General features: G+C 41.4%; 1 protein-coding gene across 4 annotated transcripts in view; it reads left to right on the top strand.

The window, feature by feature from the left end:
* The window catches only part of LOC308136452 (unconventional myosin-Ic-like), a 63,978-nt gene extending 46,270 nt beyond the window's left edge, over window positions 1-17,708 (top strand). For all 4 annotated transcript variants that reach the window (XM_080504789.1, XM_080504791.1, XM_080504790.1 and 1 more), the window contains exons 9-32: window positions 675-746; window positions 1,010-1,129; window positions 1,974-2,047; window positions 2,145-2,250; window positions 4,200-4,280; window positions 5,513-5,604; window positions 5,707-5,801; window positions 7,098-7,144; window positions 7,374-7,454; window positions 7,878-7,983; window positions 9,387-9,504; window positions 10,719-10,832; window positions 10,914-10,990; window positions 11,068-11,136; window positions 11,218-11,302; window positions 12,107-12,266; window positions 12,354-12,437; window positions 12,551-12,644; window positions 12,720-12,775; window positions 12,853-12,988; window positions 13,856-13,926; window positions 14,020-14,117; window positions 14,466-14,565; window positions 15,457-17,708. In XM_080504789.1, coding sequence (XP_080360915.1) covers window positions 675-746; window positions 1,010-1,129; window positions 1,974-2,047; window positions 2,145-2,250; window positions 4,200-4,280; window positions 5,513-5,604; window positions 5,707-5,801; window positions 7,098-7,144; window positions 7,374-7,454; window positions 7,878-7,983; window positions 9,387-9,504; window positions 10,719-10,832; window positions 10,914-10,990; window positions 11,068-11,136; window positions 11,218-11,302; window positions 12,107-12,266; window positions 12,354-12,437; window positions 12,551-12,644; window positions 12,720-12,775; window positions 12,853-12,988; window positions 13,856-13,926; window positions 14,020-14,117; window positions 14,466-14,565; window positions 15,457-15,483 — 2,163 coding nt within the window. In that variant the 3' untranslated portion in view covers window positions 15,484-17,708. The remainder of the gene's footprint in view (window positions 1-674; window positions 747-1,009; window positions 1,130-1,973; window positions 2,048-2,144; window positions 2,251-4,199; window positions 4,281-5,512; window positions 5,605-5,706; window positions 5,802-7,097; window positions 7,145-7,373; window positions 7,455-7,877; window positions 7,984-9,386; window positions 9,505-10,718; window positions 10,833-10,913; window positions 10,991-11,067; window positions 11,137-11,217; window positions 11,303-12,106; window positions 12,267-12,353; window positions 12,438-12,550; window positions 12,645-12,719; window positions 12,776-12,852; window positions 12,989-13,855; window positions 13,927-14,019; window positions 14,118-14,465; window positions 14,566-15,456) is intronic.
* The last annotated feature ends 1,187 nt before the right edge of the window (window positions 17,709-18,895 follow it).

Here is an 18,895-nt window from a genome sequence, read left to right as displayed (position 1 = left end):
CTACAGATATTTTGTTTTTAGAATTAAACCACATATGTGTGGAGAGTAATGTGCTACGGACATACGTGTGGACAAGCAGCCAAGTCGTATTGCTTTTACAGTGTAATGTGTTTTAAGTGCAACGGCGGCATTTCTGAAAAGTTCCACTTTTTTTTTTCCACCCGTTTCCATGGAGATTGAATCTGGCTGAGTTGGAGCCATCTTCAAAAAGTTGCATTTTCTTGTGGCTCTTAAGCACCGTTGTCTCGTAGACTGACCCCCAAAATGCTGTAAAAGCTTTCTGTCCAAACAGAACAAGAAAAATGCTAAGTAGCGAGAGCGAAGTGGCGAGCATTGCCAGTTATAGCATTGCTCAGGTATTTCTGTCGATTTTCGCCTCAGTTTTAGTTGCAATCATTTATTTCCTGATTTTGGTCATTTTGACAATTGATATACTACTTTTAACTCCTGTCTCACTGATTTTAGCCTTCTTTTTTAAACTCTTGTCTACAGCTGCCCAGGAACAATATAACTGGTATTATTTCAATTAATTAAATTACTCCGTATATCAAATGAAAAAGCCTTCGGAGTTGTAGTTGTACGTCGGGTCCGATCCAGACGGCCGGGGGGGGTGACGTCTCCGTCGGTGGTGTGTTTATTTGCGGCCGCGAGCTGATGATGCTGTGCTCTCCCAGTTGTTAGGAGTGAACGGCGGCGTGCTGACGGAGGCGCTCACGCACAAGAAGATCATTGCGAAGGGAGAGGAGGTGAGTTCGGTCACACAGTCCGACGGTGCGATAAGCTCCCGTATACAAAGCTTTCCTGTCTGCGTCACGTCTGCTCTGGCCTCGTATCCTACACTCGCCCCCCACCCTCACCTTCCTGTGTGTGTGTGTGTGTGTATGTGTGTGTGTGTGTGTGTGTGTGTGTGTGTGTGTGTGTGTGTGTGTGTGTGTGTGTGTGTGTGTGTGTGTGTGTGTGTGTGTGTGTGTGTGTGTGTGTGTGTGTGTGTGTGTGTGTGTGTGTGTAGTTGATGAGCCCGTTGAACCTGGAGCAGGCATCATCAGCTCGGGATGCTCTGTCCAAGGCGGTGTACGGACGCACCTTCACCTGGCTGGTGAACAAGATCAACGCTTCGCTGGCGTATACGGTACACACACACACCCACGCACACACGTTTTATATTTCCACCATCTACATGTTTAAATTCTAATCTCATCACTGCCCCCTGATGGAAATAAGGTGGCATTGCCCAGTTGATCCATCACTGCAAGAAGAAACAAAACAAAAACAAGAGCAGTGGACGACTTGAGAGACTTTTCTGTTTTTTTCTATCACGAAGAGACACGACAAGGAAAGCCTTTTTGTGTTTCATAGTGTCAGAAAAACCCAAAACTATTTAATCAATGCGAAGATCCGATTTCTTTGTACTAAATGTGAAGAAGTTGAGTGTTTTTTCTCTCGTTTCATTGAGTGTAGCTCAAAGCAGACTGTATGTGACCCCCTGAATCAAGATCAGTTTGACACCGTAGCAAAATTAGCTCGCCTCTTTATTTTCAAAAGTACACAATTAAATATTTATCATTGAGAAATATCTTCACATTAGAGAAATGTCACTATAGATCCTTTAAATCACGAAAGAGGAATAAATATAAACGGACCATAAAGATATCCGTGATGTGTTTAATAACGATACAAATATACACAATACATAGAATAATAATAAACGTATCATTAGTACAACAATAACAGTCAGTAAATCTGATATGTGTGGATTTGTGTTGCTTTAGTGTCCTCAGTGTGTGTGATCACAGCGCCCCCTTGTGGCCACAGCTCAGTATTGCCTAAAATCTTTGAACCTGTCGACTGATATTTTATTCTATACAAATCCATATTTTTAAATCACCCAACAAGACTAAGGCATTTTGTAGATTTATAACTCTGCTCTAGTCGGCTATGTGTGTATTTATTGTCTGTATATTTATTTTCTACAGGACGACGCCTCTAAGAATTACTCCGTCATCGGCCTGCTGGACATCTACGGCTTCGAGGTCTTCCAGTACAACAGGTACGCTGCGCGAGCTTTAACGAACAGCGCTCTGGCTTTCGTGAAAGAAGCGTGAAGTGTTTGCTGAGGTGTGTGTCTGTGTTCTGTTGTGTTGCAGCTTCGAGCAGTTCTGCATCAACTACTGTAACGAGAAGCTGCAGCAGCTCTTCATCGAGCTCACGCTCAAGTCCGAGCAGGACGAGTATGAAGCCGAGGGCATCACGGTCAGGAAGTACCACGAACGCCTCTTTTGAACCACCACAACCGTGAACACGGAAGAATCTGTAACGTGTGTCGGATTCATAGAATGAGTGAAAAATGACCTTGGTCTTGTTTTGGTTAAGATATATCTGGCTCGCTGTGAGCGACACTTTGAACTTCCAAATATCAAGAATCAGTGTTTGATTATCGACACGTCAAACTAATGCGGATGACAGCAGAAGTGTCTGTTTGTACTGTGTGTCCTATCGTGTTGGAATCTGAAATGTCGAATAAGTAAAAAAAAAAGGAAAAAAAAGAAGAGCAACAACTAACCTCTGAAATAAAAGTGAAACACTTCTTTTGATTAAAAAAACCAATATGTTTTAGAACTGATCTGATAGCTCAGCAATAGATATTCGAAAAATATAAAACAGATTTAAATGTTATTAAATACACAACAATTCTTGTTATTCTTATTTGTAATCTTCTTCTTAATCTTCTTCATCATCATCTGCTCCTCCTTCTCCTTCTCCTTAGTGTTCTTATAAATATTTTTAAAAGCTAGAACATTGTTTTTAGGCTTTAAATCATGAAAGATTAATTAATTTAATCACTTTAATCAGTTAGTTTTTTTTTTACTTCACAACTAATTTCGATATATTTCAATATAAACATCATGATGTCCTTTATTTTTCAGTAAAACAGTCTTGCAGTCGTGTGGATGAAAGTTTTAATCTGAGTCAAAGCTTCATGGAGGGTTAAACTCGTCCTTTATTCGATTATTGTCTTTCACAGCTGGATAAATATTGTGAGTTCTCCTCCAGACAACCTCTCCTTCGTCCTGATTCGCCACGATTTTGATTCTTTTCGAAACCAGACTGTTTTCCTGATCGCCGCGTCTCTGTGGAACAACACTCTTGTGTCTGGGTCCGTTTGGAGCTACCAGGTCGTGGGAGACTCTCACTCTCGCCTCTCAAAGGGTCCTTTATGTGGGGCCTCTGGGGGCCGCGGTGGCCGTAACTGTTTTGGACATTCTGAGGCGGCGAAAGCTGACATAACCTCACATGGCGGGGGATCTGCGTCCACGGCGTGTGCGTCCACATGCGAGTGGGCGAGCGGCGTGTCTGCCGAGCGAGGATTCCTGCGATCCTGCTCATGATTAATTGCTCCAGTGGAGGGGTGGCGGCGGAGCAGCCACTCAGACGCGAGGGGAAATTTAGTTTTTGTTTTGATTCCCGTTGGATCGAAGCAGCTGCCCAGAGTCTTAACGTTTCCCCAAATATTTTCTGGAAGTTCTTCGTTTAGACGTTTGGCTTGTCATGTGACTTCACATAAGCCGCTAATCGTATCTGGATATTCACGTAGACGTGACGCGCTCTTACCTGATCTGTCTTATTTACGATGTCTGCGTCATCACGGGTGACGACGTACAACGAGATAAACACAAACGCGTACGCAGACGATGTTAACTCTTTGTTTATCTAAAAAAAACAAAAAAACAATTTACACGGGAGGTAATGGATTCCTGTTATCTCACGTCTACTTTTTGGGCGGGTGTTAGAAATGCGTTTTTTGTAGTTTTTGTTCACCACGTCGGACGTAACTAACCTTCGCCACCGTCGGATAATTATTTCGCCACCTAGTGGAAGTGCGGTCCAACTGCCACAACAGTCTGATCTTCTTTCCCCAACTCCTTTAGGAGGCCTCCTAACTCCTTTAGTGACATCATCCACGGGGTTAAGGAACGGGAGATAGGAAAGGGAGAAAGGAAGGACTATTTGGATGTACCCTGAGTGTTGCTGGTTAGCCAACGTGTCATCATGTTGCCTTTGAGCAACGACCCTTGTTCTGTTACTCTATTCTATTCTATTCTGTTCGATCCTATTCTATTCTATTCTATTCTATTCTATTCTATTCTATTGTGTGTGAAAGTGGCTCTGATCTGATCCGAGTGTCCTCCATGTGTCTGCAGTGGGAGCCGGTGCAATACTTCAACAATAAGATCATCTGCGACCTGGTGGAGGAGAAGTTCAAAGGCATCATCTCCATCCTGGTGAGAGAGACACTCCCATTCTGTGAACTACAAATCAGCTTTGAACCGCGGTTACTGAGGATTTAAAGAAACCATTGCCACATGAGGTGACACACACGTATGGAATAAATCCGCAGCTTCATATTTAACTAGAATAAATCTTATTTCAGCTCATATTCCTTAGATAACTTCTTACACACATTAATCCGTTTCACAAAATATCAAAGTAGTGTCAATTACATTTCACTTATTACATTTAGTTGGAGTTGAATCTAGTCGGATGTTAATCCAGTCCATTGTACTGGTGATTCATAGCTCCTCTCCCCCCTCACAGACTGTCACACTGGGTCAGCTGAAGTTCAAAGCACCTGAAACACCTGAAAACACTCCCAAAAAGTCAAATTATATAATTATCCTGGGTATTTAAAAAAAAAAAAATTTTTTATAATAATTTGCCTGCTGGACAATGAATGACTTATACTTATTAATTGCAATTACCTGTAATTCATTGCATTAAGTGTGTTATTGAATGTATTGTCCATTTGTATTCAAAAGGTATTGCAGTATGAAGAAAAGTGGTCTCACCAAAAACAAATACCGTGTTAAAAAAGTTTTTCTTAAAAATCACAACACAATTAAAACAATAATTAAATAATTCAAAGTTGTTGTTTTTTGCACTTGTCCAGTCATGGATTATCTTGTTCTGGCACGATATAGCAGAACAATTTACTGTATTTTATGGACTATTATTTCTTTAGTTCTGTATTTCTGTGACTTATAAAGTGTAGTCATACAGTGACCAGTAGGTGTCACTGTGTGACCACAGAAAGCTGCTACGGTACAACAGAAAAACCTCCATTACTAATGTATTTAACTGGCGGAGCAACAGAAATGTCTCCAAATAGAAAAACCGCCACACAGAATTTAGAATTTTTTTTTTTTTACTTATAAAAATGTGGAGTAACAGGAGAAAAGCAGAGAAACTGTTACTGTTGAAGAAAACAATGAAGGATTATGAGCTTCTGAGGTCACGTGGTATTTGTTAAAAGCCTCAGCTCAGGTGCTTGAGGGGGAAGAGAAAGAGCTCTTGTAAAAGACATTAACATCATCTGCGTACGTTTTGATTAAAGCCAAAACAAACTTTTTTTTTTGCTAATTTAACACACTTTCCTGTTTATAATCCAAACTGGTAGTGTTGGGATTATGACGGTGAGATTATTAGTGTTAATTTGTACTGTTCTGTCCGCTGACAGGACGAGGAGTGTCTTCGTCCCGGAGACGCCAGTGATCTCACCTTCCTGGAGAAGCTGGAGGACACCGTGGGAGGACACCCGCACTTCGTCACGTCAGTTTCACTCTTCGACTCGCAGTCTGTCTGCGGCACCAGATTATCGCCTCCCGAATTTTTTTTATTCTAATAAATCCACTCTGTGTGTGTTTGTAACAGTCACAAGCTGGCGGACGCAAAGACCCGGAAGGTGATGGGCCGTGAGGAGTTCAGACTGCTGCACTACGCTGGAGAGGTCAACTACAATGTAAACGGTGTGTGTGTGTGCGTGTGTGTCCAAATCCAAACAGGCTGATAAAGTAAAGAAGAAAAGTCTAGATATATATAGATCTATAGATATCACTTGGCTTAAACTAAACTAATCTATCTGCCAACAAACAGAAAATCACAGAACTCTTCAAACTATTTTAATCTACCGTGGACAGAATGTTTTGAATTCATATAAAGATCCTTTTTATGATTTAAGAAGAAAAAAAAAACGTTTTCCTTGATATGCAGCAAAAATGTGCTCAATTTTAGCAAATGGCATAAATAGATGATAAACAGAAGCTTAATGCGAGTTTGAACTCATAACGTTTGTCCTGATGCAAACATAAAGGAATGAGGTTCAGATAAATGATCAGATTTGGACAATTTACCACGTTTAATTGTAGGGATGAACCAATACCGATACCAGTATCAGTTCGATACCGGGCATGAGTACGCTTACTCATAAAACTGACACCGATACCACTTTACGGAAATTGACCTTCCAAATGACAGTTGGAGGCTTGTTGCCTAAAACTGTGGACTGAAATGGAGCTGCTGTGACTTAAAGTGGCTTTAGGAGCCAAAACTCCTGCCAGTGTTTGGTCTGTTCCACCAAGCAAAAGAAGTGGTATCGGTGCATCCTTATTTAATTGTACCGAAGATAATCTATGCAATACACTTATCTTAGCTTGACATAGTTCAGTTAACCTTTACTGACAGAATCTGGAACCAAAGAGTCAATATTAAAATATTGTGACGTTATCTCGAAATCAAAAGTATTTTTTCTCCTTGTTGACAACACAGTAGCGGTTTTTTTCCTGCACATGCGCGAACAACAATGTTTTCCTCCAGAGTGTCGTGACTCCATGAGTCCGTATTCTCCTGGGACTTGGTAGTTTTATATTTGACACTGAAATAACAATCCAACTTGGTGGTAGAATGTCAGTGTTCTGGCCATTGTTGATGTTTAGAGCGAATTGTTCTCTACACGGTTGTGTGTGGTTTCATTACAAAAAAATCCAACAGTGCTGAAAACTACATTGTTTTCAGTGTTTCTGCTGCCGTTTCCAAAGAACTCCTGTGTAAACGCAAAACTTTCCTGAAACGAAAAACACAAAAATGATGCGTTTTCCCGGAGCCCAAGAGATTTTATTTGCAGTTTGCTGATTAAAAATATGTGAAGTCGAAAGTAAAGGTCTCCAGAGTCCTTCATTGAGGACAAAAACTGAGCAAATAATTGCCATTACGCGACATTAAGCAGCACGTGTGTGAGAGGCTGACGTCTCCGTTGTGTCGCGCAGGTTTTCTGGACAAGAACAACGACCTGCTCTTCAGGAACCTGAAGGAGGTGAGAGAGGTTCAGCTGGACCGCGGCTGCAGATCTCCGGAGCGTGTTAAACCTGGTGTGTGTGTGTGTGTGTGTGTGTGTGTGTGTGTGTGTGTGTGTGTGTGTGTGTGTGTGTGTGTGTGTGTGTGTGTGTGTGTGTGTGTGTGTGTGTGTGTGTGTGTGTGTGTGTGTGTGTGTGTGTGTGTGTGTGTGTGTGTGTGTGTGTGTGTGTGTGTGTGTGTGCGTGCAGGTGATGTGCATGTCTGAGAACAAGATCCTGACGCAGTGCTTCGACCGGGAGGAGCTGAGCGACAAGAAGCGTCCCGACACGGTGCGTTCAAGTCTTTTATTGTTGCGCAGTGACTTGTTTCCAGGACTTTCTCTGCGCATTCTTTCCCACAGCCAAACAAACAGCGGTGTGTTTGTGGAGTGGGCGTGGGGGGGGGGATTCTCTACCACCGCTGCTGCTGCTGCTGCTGCCCACCCTGCGAGGAATGCCCTGTGACACTCGCACACTGTCACGGTCCGACCCTCCCTCCACACAGTCCGCTCTGTTCTGGACCCTCACTCTGCTTGCGTGGCTCCGCCCACCCTCAGCTCATCATCCCTCAGCCAGCTTCAGCGTCCTCGCTCTTCGATTCCTTCGCTGCTCTGCGTCCGTCCTCCGCTTCACTTACCAGCTGCTTCCAATCCCTAACTCCTTTCTTTGTCTTCTTCTTCTTCTCCTTCTTCTTTCGGTGTCTGCCGCCTCCAGGCAGCCACGCAGTTCAAGTCCAGTCTGGCGAAACTCATGGAGATCCTCATGTCCAAGGAGCCGTCCTACGTGCGATGCATCAAGCCCAACGACTCCAAGCAATCAGGTACAAAACGTCTCTGTCTTTTACAGAGGTTCTTCCTGAGTCGGCGTCCCACAGCTCCAACAATCGACTTTCCTCCAAAGTTCACTTAAAAAAAAAAAAATGTACGCATCTGCTGCTTTCAATAACATGACGCGATACTGAAACTTGTGAGCATTTAAGGTTACTTGAGTTTGACGATTTAAGTAAACAAAGAATTTAACATGTTTTAGAAAATGTGCACAAAAAAAGCACAGTTGAGGTTGAATTTGTTGCATTTTTTTGAAGCAATAATATTCAGAGAGAAAGTCTGACTTTCTGACGTTTTCACTGGATTTTGTCAAAAATGATTGAGTTTGAATTTGTTCTCTAGAATTTTAAATTCCTTTGGGTTTAAGTAGAAGGATATTGAAACAATATAGTTTTTTAATTTTTTTAATTTGACTCCTCTCTCTGCAAACTAAAAACAAAAGGAAATCTTTTAAAAGGGTAATTGTACTTGATAGTCATACCGGCCCACTCTGGAATGACATTATAAACAATTCTAATGAGTCTTTCCTTTATTTAGAACTTTATTATAAGACATTCGCATGATGTGGTGCCACATTTCTGTCATTTCTGTTTTCATTGATAAGAAAAAAAATGCTTATGAGTGACTTTGATTGGCCCAGATACAGAAAAGTCTTCTAAATTAATGCAGATTTAGTGGCAACACACAAGCATTACATTCAGATTTTGGTTATGTATAAACACAGTGGCAATATTTTTACCATTTTATGTAATATATGTACTTGTTTCCTCTTATCTAGCTTTTTAAAATGAGCAGAAATGCTTTTGGCCTTTAATGTGTAATAAAAAACAGTTTAAAGTGTAATACCAAAATCTAATTTATGTAAAAATTTGTTATGATAAAATAAAGAATCACGTTGATTCATGTCTTGCTGGATGTTGTACAAAGTTATTATGAATTACCGGCACATTTTTAGCATCACGCTGCAAGTTGACAAATGTATCACTGTCCTAATGTGCATGTCACTGAAGATTGACTATGCTTTTTAAAAAACATGATGTGCATTAATTCTCTGTGAATCTAAAACTGTCAAATTTTATATGTAGAAAAAAGTAAATTCACAGAAATTGTCCACGAAGTAAAGTCTTTTTAGCTTAGAAAGTAACTTGTGGATGAGCTGAACTTAGTGTATCATTAGAACTTCGGTATTAGGGGCTGATTACACAACGTTTGTAAGTGTGGGGGGGGGGGGGGATGACTCCTCAAGTGAACCTTTTCAAAAACGCTGCAACTCGGTCTTTGTAGAAAGGCCTTCTGTGCTGGTCACACTGCGTCTCTGTCCTCAGTCACTCCCACTCCTGCTGCTGAGCATTAACTGGTTTGTTCTGGTTCATTCTTCCCCCCCTGCCGCCCCCAGCCCGGTTCGACGAGGTTCTGATCCGTCACCAGGTGAAGTATCTGGGCCTGATGGAGAACCTGCGGGTGAGGAGAGCCGGCTTCGCTTACAGACGGCGCTACGAAGTCTTCCTCCAGAGGTGATCACTTCTTCTACAGACATACGAATGTCCGCGTATTCGCTTTTTAAAAAATTTGCGTATCGTTTTCTGTGTGGATGTGTATGGTGTCATTACAAAAACAAAACAATGGCTTATTTTGGCCAACAACTGACCTGGCACGCTTTCTGCATCTTTTTTTTTTTTTCGGTGTTTCTTGCCGTTTCCATGGAAACGGACATTGTTTTCAAAACTTTGCTGTGTAAACACAAACCTTTTGTGATACAAACCCCCACTACCCCCCCCCCCCAAAAAAAACCCCAAACAAACATGTGATTTCACTTGAAAACTTGTTAAACTTTGTAGAAATATGATGAAAAAAGTTCAGACACCTCTTGCATCACTGATTACTGTAATGAAATTACACAGATACTGATTCTTCTTATTATTTCTTTTACATGAAAACATTTGTGGAGCTGCTTCCTCTCCCTCACCTGTTAGCATTTGCTCATAATAGCATTATCACAGTGCTTCTATTCAGGGTTGCCAGATCTGACGGTTTCCAGCACAGTTTTAAGCATTAATTAGCATTAACTTTTAAATAGTAAGTACTTTGAAATGTTTTTTTTTTAATATAATTTCTCCTCCATCTTTCACCCTTTTTCCAACTCTATATTGAAAAATCTGAAAAAATTCTTTTTTGGTTGTAATGATTTAATTTTCTCTGCTGAAAACATTTGAAGTAAAGAAACATTTAATTTGCATGACGGCACTTCCTTTACTAACTGAAGTCTCTCATTGTGTTTTATGGTTTTTATAACCTGCAATGATCGACATAAGAACAAAAATTCCTCATATAGTTGGAATGAGGTTTAAAATTAAATAGAAGTTATAAGCTTATATGACCAAAACTAAGGTATTTTATTGACTTTAATCGCAGCAGCATTGCTCCAAAAAGGGCAGGATTTTCACTTCTGGCCTCTTCTCCTCTTACGGCACTTTGGATTAAAGGATGATCACAGTTATTGTTGTTATTAAATTGGTTTACATTTGTTACTTTTTGTTGCTTGAAGTCCAAAAGAAACTGTTAAATCTGTGAGGTATTGATATTATAGAAGATCTGTTATTTATCACATGAAACAAATCCATATTATGAAGGTTCAACAATTCCTGCATGTCACTGGTTTCTATCCTCAAGATGTTCAGTAGTGTTTGGTTTTCCCGTATTTGAGCTTTCCCTTGGTGCTTGTGTGCAGGTACAAGTCCCTGTGTCCGGATACGTGGCCCAACTGGCAGGGGAAGCTGTCGGACGGCGTGTCGACGCTGGTCAAACACATGGGATACAAACCTGAGGAGTACAAGCTGGGCAGGTGAGCAGCGCCGCGGCACGGACCGGTCCACGGGTCGGACGGATCGGATCCTAAATGTGTGTTTCCTCTCCGTTTGTGCAGAACCAAAATCTTCATCCGCTTCCCGAAGACGCTGTTCGCCACCGAGGAAGCCCTGGAGACCAGGAAACACAGTCTGGGTGAGACGCGTTTCTTTGTGCTTCACGTTTAGCAGAGCAGCAGGTTTTAAACCTTTTTTTTCACCCTCTCGTGCCAGCCACCAAGCTGCAGGCGGGGTGGAGAGGATACAACCAGAAGTCCAAATACCAAAAGCTCCGGTTGTCAGGTGAGGCTGCTCGTCAACAAAACTCTGCTCAGTTGAACTGCAGTGCTTCTGGATCTGATCACGACCCTCTCTGCCGTGCAGCCATCATCATCCAGGCCTGCTGGAGAGGGATTCTCGCCCGGGTGAGGGCCCGGCGCCGGCGGCAGGCGGTGGACACCATGCGCAGGTACACCAGCAGAGGGCGCCAGACGACGCAGCAAGATGACACAACACAGTGCACTTTGACAGCACATCAACACGAGCTGAACCATTTAAACTAAACCACGTCAGAAATGACGTCTTACATCCCCGTGAATTAAAAAAAAAAAAATGTTTAACCGATTCTCCCGAGTGAGATCATCCAAAGGGAAGAAACGTCTTTACCACTTTCTACCAAAAAAAAATCTACCTGCGTAACATTTTTAACCTTTACAACGAGCAAAACACAGATTAGAAGTGTTTTATATACTTTAGATTTTTTATACTGTATTTTCCAGACTATACGTCCAAAACTGGGTCACGAGGGAGGAAAATGAGACGTATTTTAGTTGTTCTGGAGTTTAAGATGCATTAATTCTTCCACGTCGACATGAGCAACGTACACTTTGTCCAAGAAGCAATAAACTGCAATAGATCACGTTCAGAAATCGACGGGATTTAAAGAAAACGGTGAGAAATATGGGATTCACAAAAATATGTCCAGGGTTGGTAACTGTTTTTTTTACTGCTACAAGAACAACCAGCTGTTTTCACTCCTGAAGCACATAGTCGTAACGATTCAAAGTAAAAAAAAAAAAAAAAGTGTCACGTGCCTACCTGACAACACGGCGGTCCATCGCTCAGGTCTTCCTGCAGAGACGTGTGAAGAGGCCCGGAGCGTCCGGCGGCCCTGATCCGCTCACATGACACCGACGTGCAATCTTCCAAATGTCCACAGAACACCTCCGCTCAATGTAAAGGTTATATAACTATGCCCCCCCCCCCCCTTCAGGTTTGTCAAAGGCTTCATCTACCGCCACAAGGAGCGGTGTCCGGAGAACGAGTACTTCCTGGACTACGTGCGATACTCTTTCCTCATGAACCTGCGCCGGAATCTGCCGAAGAACGTCCTGGACAAGAGCTGGCCCTCGCCTCCGGCCGCGCTCACCGAGGTGGGGGACGGATAGTTTTTACACCTTTTGACCGAATCCTGCGGGACGTTCAGCGCAGGTGGGGGAATAAACTTCTCGTGTCTTCAGGCGTCCGAGCGCCTGCGTAAGCTGTGCATGCAGAACATGGTGTGGACCTACTGCAAGAAGATCAGCCCGGAGTGGAAGCACCAGGTGAAGCTCCGCCCCCTCTCTCTCTCTCTCTCTCTCTGTCTCTCTCTCTCTCTCTCTCCCACCTCCATCTTTCTGTTGGTTTTACTCACCGCGTTCAAACCCGTCGAGAACAGATGGAGCAGAAGATGATCGCCAGCGAGCTCTTCAAGGACAAGAAGGACAACTACCCGCAGAGCGTGCCCAAACTCTTCGTCGGCACGCGGCTCAGTGAGTTTACGCTTCACTACTACGTTCGGGCGTTTTGCTTTCCAGACGAGCTAATGTTGTCGTTTTGGACTCCAGACGGCGAGGACATCAACCCCAAGGTGGTCCAAGCTCTGGGCAGCGAGAAGATGAAGGTACGTGCAGGAAATGAGAATTTTGTTGTCGCCGTTGTGGGTCGGTAGTCGTCAGCATGTCGTTTTCCACACCGCAGTACGCCGTCCCCGTCACCAAGTACGACAGGAAGGGCTACAAGGCTCGGCCACGGCAGCTGCTGCTCACCGGGAACGCCATGGTCATCGCAGAGGAGGGAAAACTCAAGCAGCGCATCGACTACTCTGCTCTCAAAGGTCCGGTCCGACAGATAATCCATCTTGGTTTGATTCAGTCCTGAAGGAAATGGGTGCAACCTAAAAGAAAAAAAGAAAAAGAGAGAAGTAGAATACAACCAAAATGTTTAGATTCACAGTAAAACTCATTTATTTTCAATGTATGACAGATAAACTGAGCATTTATCCATTTTATTCTGAATGTTTTTTTATCGACAATAAAAATACAGGACCTGAAAATCTGAAACTTTTTGTTTATGCTTTCACTGTAGAAACAAAACAACTCAGTCATCTAATCAAAAAGCAGGAATAATTTGTTAAAGTTTTTATAAAAAAAAACAACTAATATTAATACATTTACACACAAAAAAAGCTGCATAAAGCGATTCACAGTTTAAAAGGAAGGATAAGTATTTTACGTGCATCTTTTAAATTCGACCCCTCAGTGTACCGGGACTCTCTGTAATTTCCGGATTATAATCCGGAATATATATATATATATATATAATCTACTTTTTTCACACATTTTGAACCCGGCAGTTTAAACAATGACGGGGATAAAAACAAATGACAAATTAAACAATGATGCTAATTTGTGGGGGGGTTTCGTCCTCAGAGGGAAATCTTCTCTCCTCAGAATCACAATCAGCAAATACTTAATGAGCAGAGATATAAAAAAAAAAAAACCTCAGTGTTTGTGTAGTTTTTGCAGTAACTGACTTGCCCTCTCTCTCCCTCTCCCTCCCATCCATGTTTAAAACCAGTTTGTTTTTCTTTAAATTAATAAAAACGCAATCCCACGGTGAATTTCAGGTCCTGTTCCAACATGAACACCTGTGGGGCCTAAACGGTATGTGTACAAGTGTATTTTTTCCATTTTGAATGCAGGCATCTCGGTGAGCTCCCTGAGCGACGGCCTGTTCGTCCTGCACGTCCCCAGTGACGACAACAAGCAGAAGGTGAAGAAAAAGCATCAGCTGAATGATGAAAGTCCACTTTTGTCTCGTTTGTCTTGACCCGGAGTGTGTGTGTGTGTGTGTGTGTCCTCGCAGGGAGACGTGGTCCTGCAGAGCGACCACGTCATCGAGACTTTGACTAAAATCGCCATCTGTGCCGACAAAGTCAACAGCATTAACATCAACCAGGGCAGGTGAGGTTCAGGAAATACTCTGCAACACTTGAAACGGGGCAGTGGTGTGCAAGGTCTGGGAACAGAAATTGCACAGGGGCAAAAAAAACAAACAAACAAACCCTTGAACAAGAAGACCTTGACCTTTGTAGAACTCAAAAGTTGTCCAGTACTTTTAATTTTAAGTTTCTCGTTCGCGCCGTTTGACGAGCAAGTGAGACTGGAAACAGCCTGGTTTTAAAATTTTAATTTAAAAAGAAAGAAAGGAAGCAAATTGTGATGGCAACGTTTCCAGAACCATCACCATATGTGCCAAAAAAAAAACAACTACCCACCGATCTGCTAACTGCCCCTTTGTTGCCCCTGCAGTATAAAGTTTACAGCGGGACACGGGAAGGAAGGGATCATCGACTTCACGCCCGGATCAGAACTGCTGGTGGCCAAGGCCAAGAACGGACACTTGTCTGTGGTGAGTCGACAGAATCGGCCTCATTTGCTCCTCCTTCAAATCTTCAGAAAACTTTTAGGACAAAATGACGCTATTCAAGTCAAAAATCTGATGCTAAACGAGAGAGTTTATCTTTTTCTGTGCCGATTGTAAACAAGGTGAACTTTTTAAAATGCAAATATCAGCTAAGGTCATGCACAGTAAGATTATGAGGCTGGTGTCAAATTCCCCAAGACAGTCAGTTGAATGCTGGCTGTTTTTGAATGTAGTGTGATGTAGTAAATTCTTAATATTTTTTGTAGGACACTTTGTAAAGTATATGTACTTTATACATTTTAGTTCTCGGATTTTAAAGTGAATATAAAGATTGATCCTTCATGCAAATTCTACATTCAATTCTTGTGTATAAACTGACTTGAATCACAAAGATTTCCCTGTTTGAAGATATTAATGTTCTTCATATTCAGCAAAATAAATAAACGTGCTCAATAATTTTTAACCTTGAATAAAAATACTTCGAAGTATCTTCTCTGATTTGTAATACATTTGTTATTGATTAACATAAAAAAACACATGTCTCCCTATATTGACTTGTTTTTTCAAATATTGAATATAACTGCCGCCTTTTTTTTACCATATATGGGCACGTGTCTCATAATCGGTTTAAATAAAGGTCACAGCCCCAAGTGGCCATAAAGTATAGCGCAGCCTTCATATAACGTCTGATTTAAATATTAAATATTTTGACTGTTTTTGACAACAATAAAAAAAAAAAAAAGAATATTGTTCTATTTCCTCAGGGTTGGGGTATATTTGTATTGTAATGTTTGGTAATCAGCGATGTAACGTGTTGGTTGATGCGTATTTTCTGAGATTTTCCATGATTTTAACCTCCTCGGTTGTTTCATCCAGACGGCTCCCAGACTGAACTCCAGATGATGGCCACTCTGACCCACGACCCCCGGGACACCCTCTCTGGACACCCGCCAACCACTCCCTTCCTCCAATCACACGACTGCAGACCTGCTCTGTCTAAGCCAATCAGACGCCAGCTTGTCACTACTTGAGTGGCATGTGCTTCCAATTAAAAAAAACAACAACAAAAAACTAAGAAAAATCCAGCAAACTAATTGATATATTTATGTTTATATATAATATTTTTGGGATTAATACTGTTGCTGTTTGAATATTCTGATTTTATATATGAGGCCAAGAAATAACAGATATTTTTGGTGCGTTTTTGTTTTTTCTTTCTGTCACTGCATGTTTATTGTGCTTTACCTGGGAACATGACCAAGGAAATGAGGAGGAGAAGAAGAAGAAAGTGGTAGTTGTTGATTGGAGTTTTTTGTTTTTTTTCTGTCGTGACTGAAAATGTCTCGGTGTGGAGGTGGGGCTTGTAGTAAACCCACAGCCACTGCCGAGTATATTTCCTACTCCGGTGTTATCGAGAGGAACCGTGGGCTGTAAAAGAAGGAACCAAGTACGTAGAAGAGAAAAGTGAGACGGTGGAGGACGTGACGCAGCTTTGTGCCTTTTTCCCCTCCGGTTCTTTAAGAACCATGACGCTCAACAGAGTCGAATACAGATCTGAAGTCTTTTGATCTCTAAATCAAAGCCTCTCAAATTCAGCTTTAAAGGTACCACATGCAGGATTTAAAGTTTTTTTTTCTATTATTTCAATTTTTTTAAACCAACTTAAAGCTCAGTTTGTTCTGTTTCAGGCAACTTTATCGTGACCTTTATCCAGTTCCTGTAATTCCACTTTGTACCACAAGGTGGTGCAGGGAGTTGTTTGTCTACTGTGTCGCGAGTAGAAGAATGTGCTCGGTTAAAGTTTTTTTTTAGCAAATAACAGATAACGTGAATCCGCCAAAATTCATCAGAACAAGGCGCTAGCAGTCTGATGCATTTTAGTATGCAAATTATTCCGCTTACCTGCAAAAAAGAAAACCCCTCACCAAACGCGTGTTGCTAGCTAAATCAATTTTGAATATTCACGTTATCGTCAATCTGTCTGCTAACGGCAAACAAATTAATAACACTAACTTTATTCTGGATTTCTTAAAACAGCCTTTGTAAAGAAAATTAGTTTGCAAAGATTTGTTGACGCTAATAATTAATTTGTTGTAAAAACTGGAAAAAGTTTATAATGTACATTTTTTTGCCATTTTCAGTCAGATGACACTTTATAAAGAGTTTCAAAGTGTTTTAGATACACTGGAGCACATTTTCTTCATAAAATAATTCTAAAAGAGAATCGTGACTCATTACTGCCGCCCAGTGCTCAAACGTGGTATTGCATGCATCAGAAGCATCCACCACAAATTTTCTTTTTAGACAAAACTCCAAATGTTTTCATTTGTTTTAGTGCATAGAGGTGCAGATTGATTAAACATTTTGGAATTTAATTTATTCTTTTTACAAAACCTGAATACGTTTTTTGAAAGACAAGTGCAATTTTAAGTATTTTTACCACCAAACGTGACTTTGACGCAAGGCTAGATCACTAAAACACCGCATTAAACTGTAAAAAGTGATCAAATCACAATAAAAATTTTGTTTGGGAGGGAGAAAAAAAAGTTTTGGGAGTTTTGACACTTCGCAGTGTTTCATGTTGTTCCTTTAAGGCCTTTTCTCTGCGTGACCTCTGCCCTCGAACTCGCCTTCACCCCAGCAGATGAGACCAAAGTTTGACAAAAGACAAAAGAAATGTCCTGAAGAACTTTTGAGAGGAGCTCCTAAATGTTTCCCAGTACTTTTGTCCCCCCCTTTTTGTTGTTCTTCTTGTTTTTGTTTGTTTCCGCCAACGCTAGCATCAGCCAAAGACGATTCCTTCCTGATTCTTCGTGTTGTTCGCCGTGTACAGTTTGAGTTATAAATGAAAGATCGGGCTGCCGTTTGATGACGTGAGACACTCACCGAGACAAAGAGCTTTTAGCTATAGCGCGTTTATGTTGTGCCTTTTTGTTGGATGACAGCGTGAGAGCGTCACTGCTAACCACCTCCTGTCGTTTAAGCTTCGTTCAAACCAAGTAACGCACTCCTCTACCAGCCCGGACTTACTGTATGCACCACACCAATGTATAATTATGCCAACACACTAAGTAAATAAGATACCTAAGATTTGGGGAAAAAAATTAATAAAAAATGTTTTAAAAAAATCTAAATAAAATTGCTTTGGTGTCTTTATTTATTGTTTTACTTTCTTCACCAAGTGAAAACTTGTTTGTACCAAAGAGCACTTCGAAATGTATTTAACATTGTTGCAGATGCTTTTTTTTCCCCACTGGAAAGAATCTAAAAAAAAAAGTTCCATTAATTCTTGCAATTCTGGCAAATTTTGAAACGCTGAATCAGCAAAATGCTCGCCTGCAGTAGCATTATTGCATTTTTTTGTTGTTTTACGTCACTGAATCACTAAAATTGCCTCCCCCCATACGTTTTGTAATGTAATCTTTAGAACAGGACATTTCTGATGGGAATAATGAGTGTGATGTACACTCACACGCTCGGTGTGTGTGTGTGTGTGTGTATGAGTATGTGTGTGCGTGTGTTTGCTGAGCTTGTACTTTGGTAGCTTTGTTCAGAGTGATTTTAAGAGTCTCGGAGGGGGTGAAGCACTTGGAGTGAGTTCACTTTAGGACAACACTGCGTATTGATCCAGGTCTGCTTCTTGTTTTGTTTTTTTTGGAACATTATTACTCCAGTTTACACTCGTCTCAACAGGGGGCGGAGCCATGAAGGGGAGGAACTGATGGAATGGCCACCCTGCACCCCCCCCCAAAAAAACAACAACAACAACCTCATAATCACTTCTAATCTGCAGTGTTTTGAACAGGAAGTAAAAGCTAAAGCTGTGAGTAATTAAAACACACGTCTATGATCAGACTTTATTTCACTTCAAGGTTATTTCTTTGGGGGGTTTTTTCCAGGAGAAAACAGAGTCAATGATCTTATAACATTTTGTCTAGTTTGTGGTTTTGATCTGGGCTGACGGGCTGAAGTCATTCCAAACACACCCGTTCACATTTACAAGCAGCTCGGAGTCACTAAATTACCTTTAAATGTACGTTTCTTTCAGAGGAAGAAGCTGAATCACAGAAGACGGGCGGCGCGGCGTGACTTTGGTTCAAAACACCATTTTAAATATGAACGCTAACTGTCTTTTTTTTTTTTTTTTAAGAAATAAATTCGGTATTACGAAATGCGGGACAGGTTAAGTGTACATGTACGTGACAATGGAGCCACTAGAAATGCGACCCTTTAAAAACTGCTCCCGAGGTGGAGACATTTTGAAAATGCTCCATCACCGTGGAAACTGGGCAAAACTCACCTCTGCTGAAATGCT

This window comes from Blennius ocellaris (genome assembly GCF_963422515.1).
Source record: "Blennius ocellaris genome assembly, chromosome: 2".
NCBI lineage: Eukaryota > Metazoa > Chordata > Actinopteri > Blenniiformes > Blenniidae > Blennius > Blennius ocellaris.
The sequence above is the reverse complement of the archived record's forward strand: the minus strand, read 5'-3'. Positions and strand labels throughout refer to the sequence as shown.